At 41.0% G+C, this 27,893-nt stretch overlaps 2 protein-coding genes across 2 annotated transcripts in view; one reads left to right on the top strand and one right to left on the bottom strand.

Moving 5' to 3' along the window:
* Window positions 1-18,162, bottom strand: part of LOC134794442 (solute carrier family 22 member 3-like) — a 361,574-nt gene extending 343,412 nt beyond the window's left edge. Inside the window, exon 1 of the mRNA XM_063766255.1 lies at window positions 18,153-18,162. The gene's annotated coding sequence lies outside the window, so the exon portion shown is untranslated. The remainder of the gene's footprint in view (window positions 1-18,152) is intronic.
* Window positions 124-27,893, top strand: LOC134794457 (protein takeout-like). The gene is made up of 6 exons (XM_063766271.1): window positions 124-282; window positions 22,426-22,654; window positions 23,284-23,414; window positions 25,914-26,051; window positions 26,662-26,816; window positions 27,718-27,893. Exons 1-5 carry the CDS (start codon window positions 225-227, stop codon window positions 26,811-26,813), a joined length of 708 nt encoding a protein of 235 aa, XP_063622341.1. The 5' UTR covers window positions 124-224; the 3' UTR covers window positions 26,814-26,816; window positions 27,718-27,893.

Genomic DNA, 27,893 nt, shown 5'->3' with positions numbered 1-27,893 from the left:
TATTATCATCTAACAAACTCTACAAACACCAACTAATTTAGACACCTTGATCCACAGAAATCCTATGCGAGTAAAGACCAAATAAAACTGTGGTAATATTTACGTGCGACTAGTTGCACAACATATAAAAGACTCCGCGACCTTAAATCGTTGCAGTTGGAAGGCTGAATGCGACGAGATCGGTCTTTGCTGCGATTTAAAAAATCAAAGTGTCAAAATTCAAGATGCGCGCGTTTTTGATAGCGGTTTGTTGTTTGGCGGGAGTGAGGGCGGATACGCTGCGTGAGTTTTTTTTATTTATTTTGTTAAAAGGACGACAGGATTTAAAAAAAACTCGTTTTTTCTCTGGTGACGGGATTTTTAAGTTAGATATGAAAAAGTTTAATAAAAGACAGTACCTATAAATATATATTTTTGTTTAGCTACTGACTAAATTAAATTTAAAAGCACAACACGTGCAGGGGCATCAATAAAACTCTATTCCCACTGATAGTACCTAAGCGGTGTCCATAGCCTACGGACGTTGACGGGTATGCAAGAGCGATAGAGAGGCAGATATCGAAATTTCCATTTTCGTTTTTCGCGGTAAGCCCTCTGTTTTAAAGATCCCTCGAGAGAACCTCGACAGGAAGTTTATTCCACATCCGGAGCGGAAGGAAATTCCTTTGAATCCGACGTTGTGCGACCATTTAGGGTCCAGTGTTTGAAGATGAACGCCCTGTCTACGGCGACCCAGAATGAGGTTATTGGCAACTGTCATTAAAGGTTTTTTTTATTTGATGGCATTAACATAGATTTCCCCTGTTTCTAGATATGTTATATGGGATTTGGCTTAAAGGCAATCAAGGACATAAAATTTAAATTTATAAACAAGAATTTGACACTATTCGTAGGATTGACAGGTTAAATGGCGCATTGGCACCATCTGTAAAATACTTCGACAGGCCAACCCCATTCCCTAACCATGGCAATGAATGGAATAAATTGGTTGACTTAGTTTTCCTGTCCTCGAAATAAATTATAGGTAGAAAAATCGGAAATGTATAGTGTAGTGCGTCCTTTACTGTTGGATGCGCCGGAGTCGCTTACGACACGTCCGCTTCCAGTGTTACTACACGATTGTTACTCGTACGTGTATCGGGTAGGCGGAATACTTTCATCAGACGGTATTATTCAGGACACTTTCTGCTGAGAAGGACTGAAAGGTACCTATGGCTGCCTCTCCACTAAGGGCCACTTGCACCATTCACTAACCCGGGGTTAACCGGTTAAACCTAGAGTTACCATGGTTACCAGTACAATTTGACACTGGGTTAACGGTTTAACCGATTAACCCTGGGTTAAGGTTGACTCACGTTAGACCGGCCGACCACGCCGTGTCCGGGCCACAGCTTCCGGCGCTTACTTATCTATGACAGATGAAAGGTGATCACGTGATGCTTTCCATAGAAAACGAAGCGCCGGAAGCTCCGGCCCGGTCACGGCCCGGTCTAACGTGACTTGAGTCATGCCAAACTTTTTTACCTGAGGGCCATATTGCGCCTCAGAAACTTTCGCGCGGGCCACCGTCGGCCCCGGGGGGTATCAGGTTGCTGCTTAACAGCAGCAACCTGATACCCCCTAACCCTCACCCTAACGGGCTCAACCCCTGGAGCCTGGCTCCCGCGGGCCGGACGCTTTGGGTGTCGGCGGGCCGGATTGGAACGCGTCGCGGGCCGGATTTGGCCCGCGGGCCGGGGTTTGGAGAGCCCTGCTTTAGTGGGATGGTGCAAGTGGCGGTACGGCGGAGATGAAACGTGCGGGAATCAACCGTATTTCAATCCAAACACAATACCTGTATTGTTTTTTGAATAAATATTATTAAATACCTATATGACTATTATGACTATGACTATGACTAATAGCATTGGTAGGTAATAGTAATTGATCCAACGGAGGGAGAAGAAATGTGGATTACAAGCTATGTTAATTGACCGAAGCGTAGCGAAGGTCTACGTTTTGACTCGGGCATTTTGCTTTCGTATGTCCGTCCGGATTCCGTCCAGATGTTTTCCTCTACAGGTCACAATTCTCAACCGATTCTCGTGAAATTTTGTGACCAGATTATATGATTAAATATTTTTTTATGTCAATCCAGATTTTGGAAATTTTTAAAAATGGCGGAGTCGTGATACCTCGCGCCTAAACAAATAGTCGTATCGATATCATAAGAGTTTTTTTCTTTTTGAGATAGGTATGTTTATAGATTAAATGGCCAAAATTTCAGAAAATTTATTTCGCTGGTTTCGGAGGTATTGAGATATTTAATTTTAACTAATTTTAACTTGAGAATGAGTAGCTAAATTTCGTCAGCATATGTAAGAACTATTTGGCTCAGTTTGTAAACGTTCGCTTTTTTTGTTTGCACAGAGAGTCTGGGTTCGATCCCCAGTATTTGTATGCTGGGAATGGGATATAACTTTTTTTATTTTTTTACACTTAAATTTCGTATTGTTATTTTTTTAATTTACTATATTTAAAGCTCTTAGCACCATGTAATTTAAAGCTCTGCTCGCGAGGTCTACAGCTCACAGAGCCACTAGTTATATATGTTATTGGTTGATTCTCGCATGTCTTCGTTCATTTTTTTCACGATTTCTAGCTTGGCCCCATAGTAAAAGTGGTTCAGTGTGACCTACATATTCACCCCACAGAGTTTGGTCAGTGATATGATAACAAAAGCACCCTGTATGTATTTACGGAGGCTTACAACTTTTTTATAATTTTATTCATCTCACGGGTGAATCTCAGGGTGCCGGCCGGCGCGCGCCGGTCAAGGTCGTAACGTTAACGCGCATGCGTGTGATTCCATAACAACAACAACACGGTAACCCAAGAAGACATCGACAAACGCCAAAAGGTAACGTGACTATATATTTCCATTGGCGTTTTCCATATAGATATGAGTCTTGAGAAAGAGGTGAGTTAATGGAATTACACACATAGACCATAGAGTATTATGAACAAACCCCGTTATTAACCCATGTGGAATGAGCCCCCTTCCGAGGTTTTCCCGAGGGTCTACGTAGATAGATAGATAGATAGATAGAATACTTTTTATTGGCACACCTCAGTAAAAAGATACAAAAGAAAAGAACAATTGATACGTAATATGGGGTTCTTCAAAAAAGGAGTGTACAGGTTTCTAAAAGGTCGGCAACGTGCATGTAACACCTCTGGAGTTGCAGGCGTCCATAGGCTACGGTGACTGCTTACCATCAGGCGGGCCGTTTGATTGCCACCGATGTGGTATAAAAGAAACCCAGCTTACCTACTGTACGTTTGAATTAGTCAATAGCTAGCCATACACGTACGGATTTGCCCGCCGGATCTGCCTGAAAGATGTGTCTGACGAGCACATCCGTCAATGTGTGGCGAGAAATAGACACAGATTTGTCCGCCGGATGTCTGTCCGCTGCACGCTGTCCGTGCTAAAAACCAACGGATCGCGATGTGCCCGTCAGACACATCTTTCAGGCAGATCCGGCGGGCAAATCCGTACGTGTATGGCTAGCTAATCTGTAGAACAATATGTTAAGGCCCCAGTACACAATGGGCCATCGCCGGCCACTCCAAGGGACGCATTTATGCGTTAGAGGGAGCAAGTGATATTGCTATCTCATTATATAATAGCCAGACTACTGGAAAGGGTACTGCATCAACTCGCAGCTCCATATTTATACAGTGCCGATAACCAGTTTGGGTTTAAGAGTGACGTCTCAACAACATCGGCTATATATGCCTTTAAGCAGATAATAGGCTATTATAAATCTAGAAAAACGCCTGTGTACGCCTGCTTCCTAGATCTTAGCAAAGCCTTCGACAGGGTTGACCACCAACTGCTGTGGAATAAATTACATGAACGGAAAACGCCCACACTAATTGTTAAGGTACTGGAGAAGTGGTATTCCCAGCAGATGAACGTCGTAAGATGGAAATCTACTCTGTCCGCAGCTAGCGGACTGTGGCGTAAGGCAGGGTGGGAGTATGTCCCCGGCACTCTTCAGCGTCTACATGGATGACCTGTCGCAGGCTCTGACAAGGACCGGGGTCGGATGTTCCATCAATGGCATAATGACCAACCACATAGCGTATGCGGACGATATGGTCCTACTAGCGCCATCCGTGGGAGCTATGCGTGAATTACTCGCAGAATGCGAGAGGTACGCCAGGCAGCATAATATGACGTACAATGCTGACAAGTCGGAGTTTATGCTTATGGAGGCGGCACATATGCCCGTGCACATACCACCGCTGCTGCTTGATGGGGTTCAATTGCGTCAAGTGCACGAGGTCAAATATCTTGGCCATATTCTACTGTCTAATCTAAAAGACCAGGATGACATAGAAAGGCAAAGGCGAGCTACAGCGGTACGGGCGAATATGCTGGCTAGAAGATTCGCCAAGTGTAGCAACGAAGTAAAAAGGCAGCTGTTCCTCAGTTTTTGTACAAGCGTCTACACTGTAGAGCTATGGGCAGACTACACCTGCGCGGCGATCAGAGACTTCCGTGTGCAGTACAACAACGCGTGGCGGGCGCTGTTCCGTTTGCCGCGCTGGTGCAGTGCGAGCGCCATGTTCGCAGAAGGGCGCGCGCCAGGCTGGGACGCGCTGCTGCGCGTAAGGAGCGCCACCGCCAGAAAGGCGATCTACTTCTCCACCAACACTCTACTGTCGGCGGTCAGAGAGTGGGACGCCAGTCCGCTGCACGAGCGATGGAGGGCCTACCACAAGCCTGTCGTATCGGGGTCGGGGTGACCCGAGACTCCGGTCCTTATAATTAATTGTTGTGTTTGTGTACGTCTTTAATTTAATTTAATTTAATCATAATATTTTATTATGTAATTAGTTTTAAATGTTTTAATCACATATGGATTCACATTCTGGAATAAATTAATTTCATTCATTCATTCATTCATATATAGACAATCTGCCATCGCCGGGTGATTCCATTCAGGTAGGTTGGATGGAGCGTATCCATTATTCCGTTCTGTACGAAATACGATTACCTATTCTGTTCTGTATTATACACAGTCTGACAGTTACATGTAACTGTAGCAATAATTTCACAAGGATATTAACATGAGTTACTAAATAAACCAACAACGCGTAAAGGCAACCCGCCACTCGATCCGACTGGATGCGATCGCGTTTTCTAGACCGAATAGTCTAGAAAACTCATGGAAGCAGTGAAGGCGAAAGGAATTATTAAACCATTTTTTATCAAGCAGAAACGTCTGTGAGCGGTACTAAAGGAAAAACTTGAAAGGAATTATGCACAATTGTTTATTAAGTTGAAACTGTCATGAACTGCTTGCATTTGCAGACTGCAGATACCGGTTGGTATCCGACCTCGGGCACTGGAGGCCTTAGTCAATGATTAATTTTGTTATTTAGGTACCTACAGTACCTACTTTATTTTTATTGTATTAAGGTCAATGTGGCTAATACCGTCGTAGGGACTATTCCGTCCACGAGCGTATATTTCTTTGATTTTCAATCGTAGGAAGAAAAACTATTTGCTTTTGATTGCTGGAACTAAAAGTAATCGCTGCTTTGTCGACGAAATTATCAATGTTATTCGTTGTTCGAGGAAAAACGCTAGTGGACGGAATTACGAAATATTGACCTTATTAACTCCTCCTCCGCGGCTTCGTCCCTGCTGCTTGGAAGTTTAAGTTTCATTAATATAAATCTTCTTAAAGTTCTGAACAAAGTTCTTCTCCGGGACTCAAACTATCTCCACTCCATAACAAAATCATATCATCGTATCGGTTAGGTAACACCGACAGACAGAGTTGCATTCGCATGTATAATTTTTGTAATGTCTGAATCTTCGACATATACTGACCAGAGCTACTGAGCAATTCTTGAGAACTTATTATTTTCCTTATTAGGTAGGTATTAATTGAGCACTATGCATATCTAAATATAAGTTGAGTTGAGTAAGTATTACGTATATTTATGTAAGTACAAAATAACCGCTAACTAATAACTATACGTGACTTACAAAATGCCAAACACTTTGAAGTAGTTTACCTCAGCCAACATTAAGGCGTTATGCAACCCGCAAGGATAACCAACGTGCGGTCAATGCCAGCCTAGTTCAGTATATCTATCTGTTGCAATAGATGCATGGCTTCTGATGCACCGTTCGAACCAAAATAAACAGGACGAATTTAAAGACTAGTTTATATCGTTGTGAATTCATGAATAATAGCGAAATTATTTCCAGAAAAGGCCATCATTGTAATTCAAGTCACCTGTTTAATCAAAGTTCTTACTTCGGCGCTCAGGTATCATCGTAGGTATTCGTCATCAGAGCTGAAAAAAAAAACTTCAAAAACTTCAACATTTATTCAGCAAATAGGCCACAAGGGCACTTTTACACGTCAACATTGAATTTACATACAAGCAAAAATAATAAGAATACATCAACAATTTTATAAAATACAACTAACTGCAACTACCAATTCAAACTAACGTATTACAATTACTTAGAGATGTATATGGTCTCTTAGTGTCGAATTACATAAACAAAAACTATAATAATAATATAAAAAAAATACAGATAACAAAAACACAAGTAAAATCTATAATATTTAGAGGTGTAAATGTCTCTAGGTGTCAGACAGAACTATTAGATTATATAGTTTATCAAATTATCCTTAGAGATGCATAGGGTCTCCAAGAGTCAAAATCCAATATTACATCACAATGCGCTTATGAACGTCAAATAAAGCTACACTGGCTCCAACCATATACCATATACTATTTGCCTACACCTCTGCCTCGAGAAGATTGAAGTCCCCCCTCAATTGGAGGACGGTATCCCAATCTGGGACCGGCAACAAACAATAGACAAGTTATTCGTCCAAATTGTTAACGAAAAGTGACCGTGATCATTTCTTTAGTCCTAAGTTTCGTTAAGTCTTTTAGTTACCTAGTTTAGTTAGTCGTAGAGGTAACGAAACTCATTTCGTTTGTTTTTTTCCATAAACGATGGTAACTTGGCTAGGCGGTGGTATTTTTCTGCCGTGCAAAGGGTCACGAATACCCTAGGGCCATACATAATTGTATGAACCGTATTGCTATGCAGCCAGCGTGTGCGCAGTGATTAAAATGACAGATGGACGCGAGCCTTGGCCGGTTCGTGGCGAGGTCTTGAGGAAAACTGACGAACAATGGGCTCGTGGAAAACTGAGCCGTTAAAATTCAGCCTTAAGCACCAGTTGCAAAGTGGGGGAGTGTCATTATAAGCGTCATATTTTCAGAGAATATTACATTTATGACGCTGATTGCACACTTTCTGCCCGATTCGAACTTTAAGATACGTCAATTAATAGATCTAGAAACGATATGGATTAGATGTGTCAGTGTCAAAAGTGACGTTTTTGTTTGAAGAAACGTCAATCATCACACTAATAAATATCCTTGCCGGGATTCGAACCCAGGACCATCGGCTTCGCAAGCAGGGTCACTAACGCTCATCCTTTCGAACCTTTTTATAGTGAACTCATGAATTTTTGTGACGACCAGAGATGGAGTTGTGTTGATATGGAGAAATTAGGTTTGAACTCGGATACCTACACTTTTATTAGTGACTAGCTGTGCCCGCGGCTCCGCCCGCGTGTAATTCGGTCTGTGTCAGTAAGCGGCTAATTTCTAATCCTAATTTCTCTCCCTCTCCCCTGGAGGCGGAACTTGAAGTAAAGTTGACAGATGGATATGCTAGAGGACTGTAGTCCAGATAAAATATTTTACAATTAGGTACCACTAAATAAAACTAAACTCCAAAGTCATTAGTTTTTTCGCCCTTATTCAAATTTTACACGTGATTTAAACGACAGAGTACCTAGTAGGTGTATATCGGACGATACAGTAAGGTATACGCGCGCGAGCGAAAGCGAAGCGGCCTGCCTGGCTAGACCGCCACTCACCGTGGTCTTCTTCAGACTCCTGAGGAAGACCACGTGCCCCTTGTAACCTCAATGCGTAGCGAGACTTTCGGGAATGATTCGATTGTTTTCGGGAATGCATGGTAATGCGTATAAAATGCGAGTCCCAAATCGTTTGACTACGCAAACGACCAGTGCCGGATTAAGATATTTTGATGCCCTAAGCATTTCTAGACCATGGTGCCCCCTCTCCCTAGGGTCATCAAAATTACATTTAATTTTTTTGGTAAATTGAGTGACGTTCATTGCCGCATTACAGCTGAGAATGGAAATTAATCACATCGTTTTATCACGACAATTGACAGTGCGGCAGCAGTACCGTTGCAACAGAGTACCTAATGCTGCTGTAGTCGCCACCCGAATGTCACCTTTATCACATCTTAGAATGTTATTGAAAACGCAAGCGAAGCGAGCGCGAAAATTTTTCGATATAAAAACGCAATTTGATAGACAGTTGTAAATTTTTACTTGTAGTATGGAAATCAGTCACATCATTTTATCACGAAAATTGACAGTGCTGCAGCAGTAACGTTGCAACAGAGTAATGCTGGTGCAGTCGCCATATATTAGAAAGTGATTAAAAACGCGAGCGAAGCGAGCGCGAAAAACTTCGATATAAATAGGCAATTTGATAGACAGTTGTACATTTTTACTTTTAGTATGGAAATCAGTCACATCATTTTATCACGAAAATTGACAGTGCTGCAGCAGCAACGTTACAACAGAGTAATGCTGCTGCAGTCGCCATATCTTAGAAAGTTATTGAAAACGCGAGCGAAGCGAGCGGGAAAATTTTTCGATTTAAAAACGTAATTTGGTAGACAGTTGTACATTTTTACTTTTAGTATGGAAATCAGTCACATCATTTTATCACGAAAATTGACAGTGCTGCAGCAGTAACGTTGCAACAGAGTAATGCTGTTGCAGTCGCCATAACTTAGACAATAATTGAAAACGCGAGCGAAGCGAGCGCGAAAATATTTCGATATAAAAACGCAATTTGATAGACAGCTGTACCTTTTTACTTTTAGTATGGAAATCAGTCATATCATTTTAATACGAAAAGTGACAGTGCAGCAGCAGTAACGTTGCAACAGAGTAATAGTGCTGCAGTCGCCATATATTAGAAAGTGATTAAAAAAGCGAGCGAAGCGAGCGCGAAAATGTTTCGATATAAATAGGCAATTTGATAGACAGTTGTACATTTTTACTTTTAGTATGGAAATCAGTCACATCATTTTATCACGAAAATTGACAGTGCTGCAGCAGTAACTTTGCAACAGAGTAATGCTGTTGCAGTCGCCATAACTTAGACAGTAATCGAAAACGCGAGCGAAGCGAGCGCGAAAATTTTTCGATATAAAAACGCAATTTGATAGACAGCTGTAACTTTTTACTTTTAGTATGGAAGTCAGTCACATCATTTTATCACGAAAATTGACAGTGCTGCAGCAGCAACGTTTCAACAGAGTAATGCTGCTGCAGTCGCCATATCTTAGAAAGTTATTGAAAACGCGAGCGAAGCGAGCGCGAAAATTTTTCGATATAAAAACGCAATTAGATAGACTGTTGTACATTTTTACTTTTAGTACGGTAATCAGTCACATCATTTTATCACGAAAATTGACAGTGCTGCAGCAGTAACGTTGCAATAGAGTAATGCTGCTGCAGTCGCCATACATTAGATAGTGATAAAAAACGCGAGCGAAGCGAGCGCGAAAATTTTTCGATATAAAAACGCAATTTGATAGACAGTTGTACATTTTTACTTTTAGTATGGAAATCAATCACATCATTTTATCACGAAAATTGACAGTGCTGCAGCAGTAACGTTGCAATAGAGTAATGCTGCTGCAGTCGCCATATATTAGAAAGTGTTAAAAAACGCGAGCGAAGCGAGCGCGAAAATGTTTCGATATAAAAATGCAATTTGATAGACAGTTAGACAGTTGTACATTTTTACTTTTAGTATGGAAATCAGTCACATCATTTTATCACCAAAATTGACAGTGCTACAGCAGTAACGTTGCAACAGAGTAATGCTACTGCAGTCGCCATATCATAGAAAGTGATTGAAAACGCGAGCGAAGCGGGCGCGAAATTTTTTCGATATAAATAGGCAATTTGATAGACAGTTGTACATTTTTACTTTCAGTATGGAAGTCAGTCACATAATTTTATCACGAAAATTGACAGTGCTACAGCAGTAACGTTGCAACAGAGTAATGCTGCTGCAGTCGCCATATCTTAGAAAGTTATTGAAAACGCGAACGAAGCGAGCGCGAACATTTTTCGATATATTATTAATTTATTAAATCAACATAATTATTCAATTATTGTTGATATCCGTGTCTTCTAAACTTAGAGTTAATTTGGCAAAATCTTTCCTTTGTGGCTTATTCATGCCACAGCGTATTAAATTCAGCGCCATCTTTTAGTTTACCAGGGTACTCAATAGTGGTAGCACATATTTGAAAAAAGTTTGCCCCTCCTTCCTAAGTAGCGCCATAAGATTCAGGGGCAAACTTAAGTCAATTGGGTATTGTAGCTACCCCCCCTTTTAGGGGTTGAATTTTTATAGCCTATAACCTGACCGGGGATTTTCTCGACAGATTAGTAAAGTTTTCATCAAAATCCGTTCAGCCGTTTTCACGTGATGCGCGTTCAAATAAACAGACAAACAGATAAACAGATAAACAGACAAACAGTCAAAAATTCTAAAAACTTTTGGAACGTGTTCTGTTATCGATTCTAAGTATCCCCAGCCAACTTTTTTTCAAATATCTTCCATGTACAGACTTTCGACCGTCTTCAGCTTTATTATATGTATAGATATAGATGTGCACGGGTGTAGGAGGTGGTTGGACCATGCTGTAGTGACGGAATCTTGTTTAAATTCTATTATCAAGGTGTATGTTAAGTATGATGTGCAATGGTCGGACCATTTTCCCTTGATATTAGAGTGTCAGTTAGATGTACTAATGCCAAAAATAACTAGTCATAATCTTTTGGATAATAGGGTGTTATGGGGGGTTAGAAGTCAAGAACAGATTGATAGGTATAGGCAAGAATGTCATAATAAACTAAGACTCATTGACTTCCCGGCGGCCCTAAGAGAATGTTCCGATCATAAATGTCATAAAACTGAACATTTAAAAATAATTAATACCATGTATACTAACATCGTGTCTGCCTTGTGTGAATCTGCCGTAGCCAGTCGAATTGTAAGCAGGCGTAGGAAGAAAAAGCAGATAGTCGGCTGGAATAAGCACGTTAGCCAAGCCCATGCTGATGCTCGTATAAAGTTCCAAACATGGATTTTGCACGGAAAGCCCCCCTCAGGTACCATATTCAATCAAATGTGTGAGAGTAGGAAGATTTTTAAGTCCCGATTAAGGTGGTGCCAAAACCACCAAGATCAGATCAAAATGGACATCTTAGCGGCTCATCATACAAATCATGATTTTCGTGCGTTTTGGAAATGTACAGAGAAGTTAAATAGTAAACCTGGCCTTCCGATGAGCGTGGGGGGGGTTAGTGACCCAAGAGGAATAGCTAATATTTTTAAAGATTGTTTTAAGGTTATGCCACCTTTGGGTCCGACTGCTGGGACGCTCGACGCTGAGAATCAGGGTGACATATTGGGAACAAGTTTTACTGCGGCTGAAGTCAGACAAGTGATAAAATCTATGTCAAAAGGAAAATCGCCGGGTCATGATGGTCTCAGCGTCGAGCACCTCCAGTTCGCGGGTCCCCACCTCGCAGGAACACTTGCTATGCTCTATACCCTCTGTGTAAGCCACTCATATTTACCGCCTGAGCTCATACGCACGGTAGTGGTGCCTATTGTGAAAAATAAGACGGGAGATCTGTCCAATACTAGTAACTACAGGCCGATATCCCTGGCCACTATCATAGCTAAAGTGTTTGACGGCATGCTGAACGCACGATTGCAACAACACCTGCAGCTGCATGACAACCAATTTGGGTTTCGGCCCGGACTTTCCACCGAAAGTGCCATCTTGTGTTTAAAGCATGTCGTCAGATACTACACATATCGAGAAACTCCTATCTATGCCTGTTTCCTTGACCTGTCGAAGGCGTTTGACCTGGTTTCATACGATATCTTGTGGAAAAAACTCAAGGAAATTAATGTTCCGTGGGAGTTAATACAAATTTTCAAACACTGGTATGGAAATCAGGTCAACGCTGTTAGATGGGCAGGTACATACTCTGACTGGTATAGGCTGGAGTGCGGTGTTAGGCAGGGGGGGCTGACGTCACCCTCGCTTTTTAATGTATATATTAACTCACTCATCGAGGAGCTTAGCGGTCAACATGTTGGCTGCCATGTGGACGACGTAGCCGTCAACAATATAAGTTACGCGGACGACATGGTCCTGCTGAGCGCCTCGGTGTGTGGGTTAAGGAAATTGCTGAGTACCTGTGAAAAGTATGCCTCAGATCATGGGTTGATATATAATGTAAATAAATCCGAATACATGGTTTTTGGCAGGGGGAATCAAGTGCCTACTAGTGTGCCGGAGGTTAAATTGTATGGTTCTCCACTAAATAGAGTGCAGCAATTTAAATACTTGGGGCATATACTTACTCCGAGTCTTAAAGACGATAGTGATATGGAAAGGGAGCGTAGGGCGCTGTCAGTGAGAGCCAATATGTTAGCCCGCAGGTTTGCTCGTTGCTCCAACGAAGTTAAAAAAACGCTTTTTAAAGCTTATTGCACATCTTTTTACACGAGCAGCCTGTGGGTAAACTACACTCGAAAAACGTACTCAGCCCTTCGCGTACAATATAATAATGCGTTCAGGATGCTGATGCGGCTGCCCCGCTGCTGCAGCGCATCGGGGATGTTTGCAGAGGCGAGAGTTGACTGCTTTTATGCAACAATTAGAAAGAAATGCGCGTCCCTGGTGCGGAGGGTGCGGGATAGCCGCAACAGCATCCTGGCCATGATAGCGGATAGGATTGATTGTCCATTTATACGGCATTGCTGCAGTTTGCACATCACTAACTATGCACAAGTGGTCGAGTGATGTGCGCACTGTTGCAATGGAGTATTTATTTAGTTATTAATGTACAAATACCATAGATATAAGAATACTAACCTAGATAATAAGTTTATTGTGTTACTAACCATGTATTACTATGTATTATGAATCTTTGTTATTTGAAATAAATGATTATTGATTGATTGACTATCACTACCCACTAGGCCAGACCGGACGTCTATTCCATATCGTTTCTAGATCTGTTAATTGACGTATCTTAAAGTTCTAATCGGGCCGTTTGACAATTATGCAAATGCCATGTAGAGTTAGCTTCTACAATTGGATCTAGGTACCTACATTGTAATTGTAGGTCCACGGTCCACGTCAAATCCAAGAGTGCCAAGTCAGTGCAAATTTCAAACTTGAGTAACAAACTCACCCCGAACTGAGAACTCGTGGTTAACCAAAAATTATATAGCGATTGACTTTGTTGCACCTACTTAGGTACTCGCTTTATAGAAAATAAATGAGGGCGCCACTTTCTACGTAACTGTCACATTTTTGACGTAAAATGCTTACACGACATGGCAACAATTTAGTATGGACATTTTTGAGTTCCATTTTATTTAATTTCTACTATTTTATGTCGCTCTATAGGCGGCAATGGATCAAAGATCGCGTGGATTTATTGCAAGGTCTGTGGAGCACTTAACTAATAGATTTAAGCAAAGGGTAGTATGTATAATATAGTTGGCCAAGCAGATCTTGTCAGTAGAAAAAATGTAGGCGCGAAGGGATATGGTCTCATAGAAAATTTGAGTTTCGCGCCTTTTTCTACTGACAGGTTTGCTTTTTTGCATCAATTTTGAAGCGCCATTTACAAGTTTAGCGTTAAGTAATATAGATGGCGCTATTTTTTCGAATAAAGGGCTTCGTATACGGCTGTCCCTCCCCTGGATTTAAGTCACCACCAGAGGTTAAAATAAACTGTATCTCTGTGCTAAGCCGAAATATTTCCTGTCAAATGTCAAATACTTATATTGTTTATTCTATTTTATTTTTATCTTGCTAATTATTTCAAAATGGTAAATATAAAAACGATATTATAAAAGTGTAAGTCGAGCACTTTCATTTGATACTAAACTCGGCCATGTTTCTTGCAAAAAAATGACCAGAATAGCAAGACCCCTCACAAACAGCTTTTTGGCCTTCTAAGCTCTTCTAGCTCAATGACCCCTTGATCGGGCCTGCTCATAATTTAATGACTAATATATAATGCCCTCGACTACACGTTTATCCAATTTCATTTAAATTAGGACAAATTTACTTAAGTTATTGAGTATCAAACTATCTTCTGACAGTTCAGCTTAAAAACATCGAAATGCCGGGACGTGCCGCTAGCCAGCCGCGTGTTCAAAGTCGAATGTAAGAACTTCGCTTCGCTTCGCTCGCTCGTTCGATAAAACTCCAACAGGCCTCAAAACAAAAGCAATAAAGAATCCTTTTTTTAAGTGTGTTAAAAAAATATCTACCACCTACATACGAGTATGTATAGCTTCGCCTCAGTCCTTGTCAAAGTTTACTCCTATTGCGTATAGTCCTTGCCAAAATTTACTTTTGCCCAAGAATTTGACACCACGAAGTGATAAATGACGTCAACAATTCTGTTTAATCTTCATGAATTAAGAGTCGAATGAACCTAAAATAGATTTTACGGTCGCATTTTACACGAACATGCTGAAATAACATGACATTTGACATTTTGACATTCAAGTAACATAATATATCTGGTTCCTACTAGTTTTCGTTGCTATAAATTGAAATTACATAGAAATTACGCTCTATTAGAACTCCGCATAAAACTGTTAACGGAGCTCTTATGGGATCACTTCGTTCGGTCTTGAAAATCGGTTAAATGCGTTTTTTTCAAAGACCGTTTGATGTAGATATTTTTAGGGTTCCGTAGCCAAATGGCAAAAAACGGACCCCTTATGGATTCGTCATGTCTGTCTGTCCGTATGTCCAGCCACTTTTTTTCCGAAACTATAAGAACTATATATACTGTTGAAACTTAGTAAGTAGATGTATTCTGTGAACCGCATTATGATTTTCACACAAAAATAGAAAAAAAAACAATAAATTTTGGGGGTTCCCCATACATAGAACTGAAACTCAAAAAATTTTTTTCATCAAACCCATACGTGTGGGGTATCTATAGATAGGTCTTCAAAAATGATATTGAGGTTTCTAATATATTTTTTTTCTAAACTGAATAGTTTGCGCGAGAGGCACTTCCAAAGTGGTAAAATGTGTCGTCCCCCCCCCCCACCCCGTAACTTCTAAAATAAGAGAATGATAAAACTAAAAAAAATATATGATGTAGGGGTCTCCAAACTTTTTTACCTGAGGGCCATATTGCGCCTCAGAATTTTCGCGCGGGCCACTGCACACGGGGGGGTGTATCCCTAGTAGCATTTTCGTTGGGGCCCACGGTGCCAACGGTAGGGAAAACGTTGGGATGAGGTTCGTTCCGTAGCCAACATTAATTTTGTATTGGCCCACCATCGCATTTACCAACATTCGCTGTGGCACAGATGCCCAACAATGGGCCTTTGTGTATTTTGGTACCGTTGGCTAAACAACGATAATATTCGTTGGCCCAATGATGACATATATCGCATTTACCAACATTGGCAGTGGCAGTGATGCCCAACAATAGGCCTTTGTGTATTTTGCTACCGTTCGCTAAACAACGATAACATTCGTTGGCCCAATGGTGACGAATGCCGCATTTACCAACATTGGCTGTGGCACGGATGCCCAACAATGGGCCTTTGTATATTTTGGTAACGTTGGCTAGTCAAGGATATCATCCGATGGCCCAATGATGACAAATATCGCATTTACCAACATTGGCTGTGGCACTGATACCCAACAATGGGCCTTTGTTTATTTTGGTAACGTTGGCTAATCGACGATATCATCCGATGGCCCAATGACGACAAATATCGCATTTACCAACATTGGCTGTGGCACTGATACCCAACAATGGGCCTTTGTGTATTTTGGTACCGGTGGCTAAACAACGATAACATTCGTTGGCCCAGTGAGCACAAATATCGCATTTACCAACATTGACTGTAGCATTGATGCCCAACAATAGGCCTTTGTGTATTTTGGTAATGTTGGCTAATCAACGATATCATCCGATGGCCCAATGATGACAAATATCGCATTTACCAACATTGACTGTGGCACTGATGCCCAACAATGGGCCTTTGTTTATTTTGGTAACGTTGGCTAATCAACGATATCATACGATGGCCCAATGACGACAAATATCACATTTACCAACATTGGCTGTAGCATTGAGGCCCAACAATGGGCCTTTGTGTATTTTGCTACCGTTCGCTAAACAACGATAACATTCGTTGGCCCAATGGTGACGAATACCGCATTTACCAACATTGGCTGTGGCACGGATGCCCAACAATGGGCCTTTGTGTATTTTGGTAACGTTGGCTAGTCAAAGATATCTTCCGATGGCCCAATGATGACAAATATCGTATTTACCAACATTGGCTGTGGCACTGACGCCTAACAATGGGCCTTTGTGTATTTTGGTACCGGTGGCTAAACAACGATAACATTCGTTGGCCCAGTGAGCACAAATATCGCATTTACCAACATTGGCTGTGGTACTGATGCCCAACAATACCAATTGAGTTTGCTTGTGGCGTCACTAGATGGCGTTACTGTCTCCAAACATCGAAGTTATAGTTATTTTCTCGATTATTCCGGATATAATCATAATATTTTTTAAAAGTAACTTATAAATCTAATAGCTATAACTATAAAATTTATACATAAATTTAAAAAATTGTATTTTACCAACATTTTCTCAATTTAAATCTCAAAAAACATAAATCTCGCTTACGAAGTTTCGAAGTGCGGTTAGTATATATACAAATTAGAGTGTATAGTAAGTGTACTTGCTTCGGCAGTACATATACTAAAATTGGAACGATACAGAGAAGATTAACAACAACTGCTGCCTAGCCTAGGGCCTTCATGTGGATACAACCAATGCCTACCGTAGTGTAATTGTAATATTTATCAGCAAAGGCCCAACGTCGTATTACACAACCACTTACTTAACGTAGGGTAACTGTAGGACTCGTAAACAAAAGCCCATTACATAATTAGACTGTAGGCACACTATAAATTACACAACTATTTACCTACGGTAGTATTGTAAGAATCCTACACAAGGCCCAACGTTAAAGTTACAATGTTGGCCCTTTGTGGGACAAGCTGTGTTGGGCCTTCAACCTGGTGCACGACTACCTACCGACCTACCTGACTTGCCGTTGGGTAATTGTTGAATTTGCAAACAGAAGCACAACGAAAAAATTGCCCTTTTTTATTTTTTTGCAGTTGGCCCTACAGCAAGCCATACGGCCAAATGTAACAATTAAGAGCGCTATTACATTTCGGCGTTGAGCGAGTTTAGGTATTTTACGCGCTGCGGCAGGCCGTGCGAGCTCAGTACGCCGATCCCTTCTACCACACTCGCACTACAATGATGGATTAAACATTCTTGATCCTTCGCGAAGCATATTGAAATCAACCATAACAACACTAACTGTACTTAACTTTTAAAGTTCTAAAACTGTTATTTGGTAAGTACGAAAATACTAAATGCAGTGCAAATGTACATAGGGGCTGTTCATAAATTACGTCATCTTTTTTGACGATTTTTGACCCCCCCCCCCCCACCCCTCAAATCATCCAAAAATCAAGCTTCGGATGAATCTGTTTCCTCCTACGTCATGTTACCATCATCCGATGTCCAGACCCCCCCCCCCCCCACTCCTCCCATTTGAAACGACGTAATTTATGAATAGCCCCATACTCGTACTTATGAAGGTATATTACTCGAAAGAAATTATAGGTACCTACTCGCTTATTTACATGTTTCGTCATTGCATTTGGTACCTATAGGATGTAAAGTTTGTATCAACGAGGGTTTAAAAACGAACTGGTACTGAGGGTCTGATGATGATTAAGGTGGTCACGGATACCAATCAACCATGTAGTAACATGATTAGGCTCGTTTGATTCGTCTCAACAAGATCTTTGACACTGAAGATACACAGGGTCTGATGATGGAGCTGGAAGGTGGCCACGGGTACCAGTCTATCATGTAACTAAACAACTTCGTGTTTGGGCTCGTTTGATTCGTCTCAACAAGATCTTTGACACAAGACAGTACTCAGGGTCTGATGATGGAGCTGGAAGGTACCATTACCAATCAACCATGCAACTAAACCACATCGTGTTTAGGATCGTTTGATTCGTCTCAACAAGATCTTTGACACTAGGTGATACTCAGAGTCTGATGATGGAGCTGGAAGGTGGTCACCGGTACCAATCAACCATGCAACTAAACCACTTCGTGTTTAGGCTTGTTTTATTCGTTTCAACAAGATCTTTGACACAAGATAGTACTCAGGATCTGATGTTGGAGCCGGGAGGTGGTCACCGGTACCAATCAACCATGCAACTAAACCATTTCGTGTTTAGGCACGTTTTATTCATCTCAACAAGATCTTTGACACAAGGTAGTACTCAGGGTCTGATGATGGAGCGCGAAGGTGGCGACGGGTACCTGTCTATCATCATCAGACCCTGAGTAGTATCTTGTGTCAAACATCTTATTGCGACGAATCAAACGAGCCCAAACACGAAGTGGTTCAGTTACATGGTAGACTGGTACCCGTGGCCACAGTCCAGCTCCATCATCAGACCCTGAGTACTAACTTGTGTCAAAGATCTTGTTGCGACGAATCGAACGAAGCCAAACACGAAGTGGTTTAGTTGCATGGTTGATTGGTACCGGTGACCACCTTCCGGATCCATCATCAGACCCTCAGTACTACCTTGTGTCAAAGATCTTGTTGCGACAAATCAAACGAGCCCAAACACGAAGTGGTTCAGTTACAGGGTAGACTGGTACCCGTGGGTGGAGTCCAGCTCCATCATCAGACCCTGAGTACTAACTTGTGTCAAAGATCTTGTTGCGACGAATCGAACGAAGCCAAACACGAAGTGGTTTAGTTGCATGGTTGATTGGTACCGATCACCACCTTCCGGATCCATCATCAGACCCTCAGTACTACCTTGTGTCAAAGATCTTGTTGCGACAAATCAAACGAGCCCAAACACGAAGTGGTTTAGTTGCATGGTTGATTGGTACCGGTGACCACCTTCCGGCTCCAACATCAGACCCTGAGTACTATCTTGTGTCAAAGATCTTATAGAAACGAATAAAACGAGCCTAAACACGAAGTGGTTTAGTGGCATGGTTGATTGGTACCGGTGACCACCTGCCGGCTCCATCATCAGACCCTGAGTACTATCTTGTGTCAAAGATCTTGTTGAGACGAATCAAACGAGCCTAAACACGAAGTGGTTTAGTTGCATGGTTGATTGGTACCGGTGACCACCTTCCGGCTCCATCATCAGACCCTGAGTATTATCTTGTGCCAAAGATCTTGTTGAGACGAATCAAACGAGCCCAAACACGAAGTGGTTTAGTTGCATGGTTGATTGGTACCGGTGACCACCTTCCGGCTCCATCATCAGACCCTGAGTACTATCTTAAGTCAAAGATCTTGTTGAGACGAATAAAACGAGCCTAAACACGAAGTGGTTTAGTTGCATGGTTGATTGGTACCGGTGACCACCTTCCGGCTCCATCATCAGACCCTGAGTACTATCTTGAGTCAAATAAATACATATAGAATGTCAGGTCGTTTCAAATATTTTTAATCCTGTCCGGTTGTTTATTAAACTGTACCATTATAAATTATAATACTATAAAAACAGTGCTAGGATCAAAGTCTCTCGTTGCGGTTTACACGCACACAGTATAGCGTTTTACACGGCGCCCGCCGCACACAATGATAAAAAACCTCGTCGTCGCCGTTGAAAATGTGCGGAGCCGACCGACACACGTCCTGCCTCTACAAGCTCTGCCGCGGCACTGAGCTGGCGCAGCGCGCGTCATCGGTAATATAGAGTAGTTTTCAAAAAATTGCCAAAAAATTATAGTAGAATTTCATAAACACTAATGTATACCAACAGTATAAGCAAACGTTGCAGATTGCTTGAGTATGAAAATGACTTCGATATTAAGTAGATTTTCGTAGGAATTGACACTTGTTTCGGAGAGAAAATCGAGTTCGTTTTACTTTGATTTTCTCTTTCTCAAAGGTATGTAGGAAAAATATAGTTTGATATGCCTAAAGTACAGGGTATTAGTAATACAAAATAGCCAGGTTTAGCAGAGTAAAATTCTCAACATTTCCAAATAAGAGCTCGCCATTCAGTGCTTCACGGGGTTTTTCGGAAACGACCATCAGAAAAAAAATCATTACTAATTTAATAAGTCCTTTTTCTAATATTTACAACGATATTTATAAAGATAAGAAGACGCTTTTACTGGAACAAGTACTCATTGTTTCTAATAATGAGCGCAAAGTCCTGAATTTCGTCGACTAGTATCATCAATTTTGCATTATTTCGACTTTTCTTGTAAGAGCGCTCTTAACCAACCATCAAACAAATGTGTATAGGCCCAACCACGGCCCAACCAAAACCACCACCGTTGAATAATTGTATGATTTATTTAAATAGGCCCAACGAAAAAATTAATCTAATGGCCCTCTGTTGGGAATCTTCGGGAGGGCCTTTGACGAGGGCCCTCCAGCAAATCTTACGGCCAAATGTAACAATTAACCAACCATCAAACAAATGTGTATAGGCCCAACCACGGCCCAACCAAAACCACCACCGTTGAATAATTGTATGATTTATTTAAATAGGCCCAACGAAAAAATTACTCTTATGGCCCTCTGTTGGGAATCTTCGGGAGGGCCTTTGTCGAGGGCCCTCCAGCAAATCGTACGGCCAAATATAACGGTTGCCCAACTAATACGTAAACAAAGGCCCAACAAAATCCCTACAAGAAAATGCTATTAGGGATCTGGTTGCTGCTGTTAGGGCTGAACACCTGGAGCCTGGCTCCCGGGGGCCGCCGCTGTCGGCGGGCCGGGGTTTGGAGAGCCTTGCTATAGTAGATAACAGATAGGTATATATGTTAAGTAAATGTCCATGCCAAGTTTCATTTAACTTAATTTAAGCAAATCGTTTTAAAATGAGAGCGTTCTTAGATTGTAGCGCAGCGTCCTTTTCTGTTCGTAGGACTCTTAATCAAAGTTAGCTAAGTAAATAATGAATCTACACACCTTACGTCACATTTCAAATATGGCACGTCTATCCGAACATTCACACAAACAAGACGGTCCTTATTAGCTAAACGTTATACCTATTCATTACACATTACACACAACATGTTTAAGAGCGCATCAACGTGCACACTAGCGCCACTGCTAAATAATCGTGATTATTTAAATTTATAGAAAGATATTTAAAAAAGGGGGCCGCTACGTTACTGTATTTTGTATTTAAGTACCTTTTGAATACATCAAACTAGTTTTTATGTTGCTGGATTCGTCAATCTATGCGGCCAATGTTAAAACGTCCGTTTTTGTTTTGAGTTCATAGATCGACGAATCCAGCAACATAAAAACTGATGTATTCAAAAGGTACTTAAATACAAAATACAGTACGTAGCGGCCCCCTTTTTAAAATATCTTTCGTTAATTTTTAATAATCACGATTATTTAGCAGTGGCGCTAGTGTGCAAGTTGATGGGCTCTTAATTACATTCAGGCTGGCTAATTAGCCTATGCAAAGCTTGATCATTAGCAGCCCATGATGGACTGTCAATTGTTTCCAGGGAGCGTTATAAGGAGGATTATGTGTTGCGAATTTCAATGACATATGTTAGTCATACTCTAGAAGTCTAGACGATAATTTTATTGTACCTATATATAAATCAACGTCTACTTAGGTTTTTATATTAAAGGAAAGATTGAAGAATTTACCGCCTCCGGCAAGACTCGAACTTGCGACGTTTCGAACACAAGTCCAATCGCTTTTAACCAATTGAGCTACGTTTATGAATGGACATGAATATTGAATATGAAAATTTTACCTAAAGTAATTTTGACTATAGCTAGTACAACATTACACATGCAGTGGCTAACTAATGGGCCATGCCAAGCCACTGCCATTGGCGACTGTGTGACTGTGAATACTAGGTACGCCACGATTCCTTTACAAAAAAAACCGACAACTTCCTGATTGCGCACCACGATATGGCCAGTCGTTCGCCATTGTATACCATTGCCCCTGTACACAATGAGGATGGCCTGTCATGGACCATTCTTGACCACTGTGTACTGGGGCCTTAAGATGAAGCTAACGCCACCTCACCCGTCTTGTTACAGCGTCCTTCATCCACCCCTGCTCAGCATCAGACCCGAACCTGAACAGCTGCATCGAGAAGTCCATCGCCCTGGCCGGCCCAACGTTCGCCCAGGGTATCCCAGCGCTGGGCATAGCTCCACTAGACCCCGTGCAGCTGGGGACGGTGCTGGTGAACAACCCCAGCTTGAGGATCACGTTTACCGAGACTGTTGTTACTGGGTTGAGCGGGTTCAGGGTTAACTCTTTCAAGTAAGTCTTCTTTCACTTCATAAGGGATTTTTCATTATGCCGGACACTTTCTGTTATCTTTTTACTAAGCGTGACAGGGAAATAACATGTTCCTTTTTCTGTGTCTCTTAGCAGAAAGTGTCTTGAAAGAAGATAGACTTAATAGAACTTTCCAGGTCCAGGTTGGTAACTAAAACACTATATGGTAGAATATGGTGGTATATAGTATTTTAGAACAGTCACGCTTCGTGATTGTTGAGCCCTTGGCCAACCAAGGCCTTGAAGGTTTTTTTGTAAGACAGTAGGTAGGTAGCCGTGTGGTTCGGAAACAAATTGGACATCCCATAGCGTAAGTAGGTATTGAACAGCCAATTTAGCTAGGACCCTAAGTGACTGAACAATAATTTAGCGCGTGACGGTATACCACATGGTTTCCGAACCACGCGGCTACTGTTTTACAATAATAAGCCCTGGGCCCAGGACCAGGGCTGGAATCAAGCGTCTTCTGCATTTGCGGTAGATGCCATAACCGGCATAACTACCTACATACCACCCAGCCGGACACCTCACTTGGATCACGACTACACCGGTCAAAATTGGTCGATTTGGACCTTCTCGAACCTATTTAAACGTGAGAACGTCTGTTCCAGAATGCACCCTGACGCGGGCAAGGCGGTCTTCGACTTCACCGCCAACGTGACGCTGAAAGCGCACTACGACATGAACGGACAGGTGCTCATCCTGCCAATCAAGGGCAACGGACAGGCCAAGATCAAAATTAGTAAGTAAATTGAGTTAATGTTAGACTATAGCCCCCGTACATGAACTATAGGGGGCAGCATAATAGGAGCCGTCAGATTTTTGGCGCAAGGCGTAAATGTGTCGTTTATGCTTTCGGTGTAGCCTACAAGATGGCAGAACCTACTATGCACAAGGAAACGTACCGACGATAACGGTAGATGGTAGCACTTGCTTTGGCAATGTACATGTGCACATATGTTTCCGATTCAGACCACAAGATGGCGTTGGAGGGTCTATGCGCACGGTCCCTATTGTCTGATAACTTAGCCCGTAGAAAAAAAAGCGGCAAATTTATAAATTGGATTTGCAACACATTTTGAATTTTGAGTATTTAAAATTTAATTAATTTATTAATTTATTTATTTCAAAAAATATACTTATGTCTAGGTATACAAAAGTTTAGCCAAACTGTAGACAGTTTGTTGGCGAATAGTGCGCTCTCAATTATTTTTATTTTTACAACAGACAATTGGATTGTGGCCTCGAATGTCCAATTCCCCAAACGTCCAATCCCTTTGCCAAACTATTCAGTGTCAGTTAAGGGAAAAAATCTGTAAAGTACCTACCTAGATACAAATACTGACAATTATAAATAATTATAGTAGGATTACACAGAATCACATTCAATTTGAAGCACATAAATAGCAATATTGTACCTACATATTTTTTAGCTCTAAACAATAAATCTCTGGTACAATACGCAGGTACCCCAAAATATAACCCCATACCTCATTGTCAAGTTACGTAAGCGTAGTTGCGTTCAGGAGAGCCAAAAACTTTAATGCGTTATTAAATCCATACTTTTTCCAGACACTCTGTTGAGAGGGACCGAGAAAACGAGTCGACCAACAAAAACAATAGCGCACTGAAAAGAAAAAAATAATTATTTTGTCTTCAATAACGCAAGTGAATACTTACCTATGAACTATGTATATACATACTTCTGAAATAAATCACACAAATCTGCGTATTTATATATTTACAATCTGTTATTTTTGGAGTCGGTGCAGGTGCTTCACTAAGGTGCTCAAGTTTGTTTGAGGCTGGCACCGTATTCACTTGCGTTATTGAAGACAAAATAATTATTTTTTTCATTTCAGCGCGCTATTGTTTTTGTTGGTCGACTCGTTTCGTGTTAGTGCCGGTTGTTTTTTATTTCCTTTTAGTTTTTTTTCGGCGGTTATTTTTTTTGTTAAAAAGTTTTTATTTTTTAAATTTATACAAATTATTACATGCTTAATTTTTAATTACTTTTAAAATAGCTACCTACCTTGCTTTAGCTATTAACTGTTATATTAATAATTAATAATCCTACTTTAACTATTATTTTGTTCTGTAATATAAATAAATTACCCCTATTTTCCCACTCTTAGGGTAGGATTTTTTCCAATTTTTTATTATTATTACGACTACTCTGTAAAAAGTTATGCGTGGTCATACGTTACAATCGGTGAGTGAAAAAATCAATCATCCCCTATTTTCCTTCCCTTAAGGTTGGTTTTTTTTTTTCTAAATTTATATGGGACCAACTTTGAGGTATACCCTTTCCAATAAAAAATAATTATCAAAATCGAACATCTCTGTAAAAAGTTATGCGTGGTCATACATAAAAAAAATATATATATACGCGTCGACTTGAGAACTCCTCCGTTTTTTTCGTCGGTTGAAAAAAAATATATATACGCGTCGACTTGAAAACCTCCTCCGTTTTTTTCGTCGGTTGAAAAGTAGGTATATAGGTAGTTTCCCTGTCCCTTTTAGCAGTAAGATAGCAAAAAAATTCCGGCGAAAGGATAACATGTAATAGCACCGCTGCTTTTACCGTAGATTGTGTCACTCGTCACTCACATCTTTTCTTCTTCCGTCCAAGTAAATGGGAAGAGGTCTACTCTTCCCATTTACTTCGGGTCGGCCTTCCTTGTCCTCAATTTCCATCTAGCGCGGTTTTGCGCTACGTCTTTATTTATTTGTCACTCACACCTGATCAATGCCTTTCCAAACTTAAGTCGCGTGTCAAGAAATCGTGCATCACACGTGCCTTTCTTTATTGACGACAGGTCAAAGCCACCCGGTTGGCCAATCGCCGGCCGGTAAGGTCACCGACCAGTTTTAAACTACACCAAATAAATGTGTCCTTGTCTGATGCACCGGTGTGTGATGCCTTGTCTCATCTTTGCTCAGGGTTAACAGGTTAGATTCCAATGCATTTTGTTACGCAATGCTTTCTAATGGAAGTTAATCTGCGTCAACATTGTCGAAATGTTTGCGACACTTGGTAGAACTTGATTTACTTGATGTCTATCGAAAGATTTTGCGAAAGATCTTTATTGTGTAAATTCAAGGCGTCTTTTCAAAAAAAATCCTAGATTTTATGAACTACTTAAAAAAGGGCATCAACGAAGTTAGGTCAAGAGGTCAACCGTCTTACCTTTGTCTGTGTTACTGTTTCATTAAAGTTTATGTAATACTTGTATTCCAGCGAACCTCAACATCGTGATCAAATACGACTACGAGACCAAGCAGGGCCACTGGGTGGTCACCGGTTACAAGGACACGTACAAGATGGACCGTGCCCAGTTCAAGTTCACTAATCTCTTCGGGGGAAACAAACAGCTAGGTAAGACTAATACATTCTCGAGCTTCGCATTCACTATGACTAAGCTATCGATATTTCGGTATCTCCAAGTGTCCAAGTAAAAAACCTCAACTTTTTTCCTAAGCAAGTATAGAACTTTAAAAATTGCCTAATCCGATCTCGCTTCTTAAATATTGGACTACAACATTTATTTCTCGAATAAATACGGTGTATTGTATTGTAAGATTATAAGAACTAAAACAAATCTCCGAATCTAAAAATGTTGGACTGAAATACGTCATCATAACAAAATTAGGTAGGTATTTTGCCTGTAGGTACCTACATATCACCTTAATACAAAACGTTTAGGTACACTATTGCTCCTGAGACCCAGAAGCAGTTATTCTGTTTTTAAATTTGCAACATAGGTACCCTATGAAAATTCAGAATAGATTGTAAAATATGTACCTACAACAATTTGTACGCCCTCTTAGTTTATAATCCCAATAATTCTAGCTCAATACGAATTGAAGGCTTCAAATATTTCTTTGAAATTCTTCCTCGATGGATCACACGCTGTTTTCCTTCAAGAAAGCCCCACCCAGTTTATAACTCTTACATGACATAAACACACCTCACACTCTACTTGCAGCGGAAACGACAAACAGGTTTACGAACGAGAACTGGAGCATCATCATGCAAGAGATCGCGCCGCCCGCCATCACGGAGATCATCAGGAAATGTATCGATGAAGTCAAGAAACTCTTCGCTGCTATTCCTGCTGCGGAGCTGCTGAAAGCGTGAACGGTTGGCAGTCAATTGGCAGTACCTACTGGGGAAAGCTTCTTGTCCTAACATTTCTGACGTTAACCTTTAGCGTCTCACTGCCTTTAAGTCGTTATTCAGCCATCATTCCTTTCATCATTAAAGAATCATTCTGCAAACGGTGAATGCCAGATAACGCTTCATTCTAAAACATTCTAACATTGTATCACTATGTGGAGCAATCCTGTTTCGAGAGCATCAATCGCGCCGCCCGCCATCACGATGTCACCAGAAAATGCATCGACGAAGTCAAGAAATTTTTCGCTGCTATTCTTGCTCGGAGCTGCTGAAGGCTGAAACGTTGGATAAATTGTCAAACTTGGGAAGCTACTTTACTTTGTCCTAATATTTCTCTAAACTATCTACGTCCATCATTCAGTATCATTGAAGAATAACTCTGGGAGCTGTGGGATGCTAGATTGCGCTTCATCCTGGCAACGTTCTAGCATAGATATGTATCTATTATTATCAAATTTCTTTACGAAAGCTGTTTGACTAACTCTACTCATTTTATCGTATAATTTTGTGGAGCAGTCTTGGTCCTTTGCTTTCTGAGGGCCCTCATAGATATGTGTCAACAATGATAATTATAATTAAGCATCATCAGGAAGTGCATCAATGAACTCTAGTCTAATAACTTGCTTTAAAAACTACATTACATCGATCTTCATCCTAACATTTCCATGCCTAAATAGCATCTTAACCGTTCCTTATCATTTACTTATTTTCTAGCATTTTACGTAAAAGCCATAAATGAGAAATCGTTTGTGGTGAAACATACAACTTTTGGTCATTCTGACAATTCATTTTTGTGGAGTTATCCTAAATCGCTGTCTCTAACTAGTAATACCATTTCTTTTCTTTAACAATTGTCGTTCCGCAGGAGACACGATCCACCGCGTGATCAACGAGCACTGGGAGGCTGTCATCCGTGACTTCGCAACCGTTAGCTTTGACCACATCATTCGCGCCTGCGTCAACGAGTCCAAGAAACTCTTCGCCGCTGTTCCAGCTGACAAACTTCTACTGCCTTAATTCCTCTTCAATTTTAAATTTAAA

This window comes from Cydia splendana, chromosome 10 (genome assembly GCF_910591565.1).
Source record: "Cydia splendana chromosome 10, ilCydSple1.2, whole genome shotgun sequence".
Taxonomy (NCBI): Eukaryota; Metazoa; Arthropoda; class Insecta; order Lepidoptera; family Tortricidae; genus Cydia; species Cydia splendana.
Note: the sequence above shows the minus strand (reverse complement) of the source record. Positions and strands in the feature narration are given on the sequence as shown.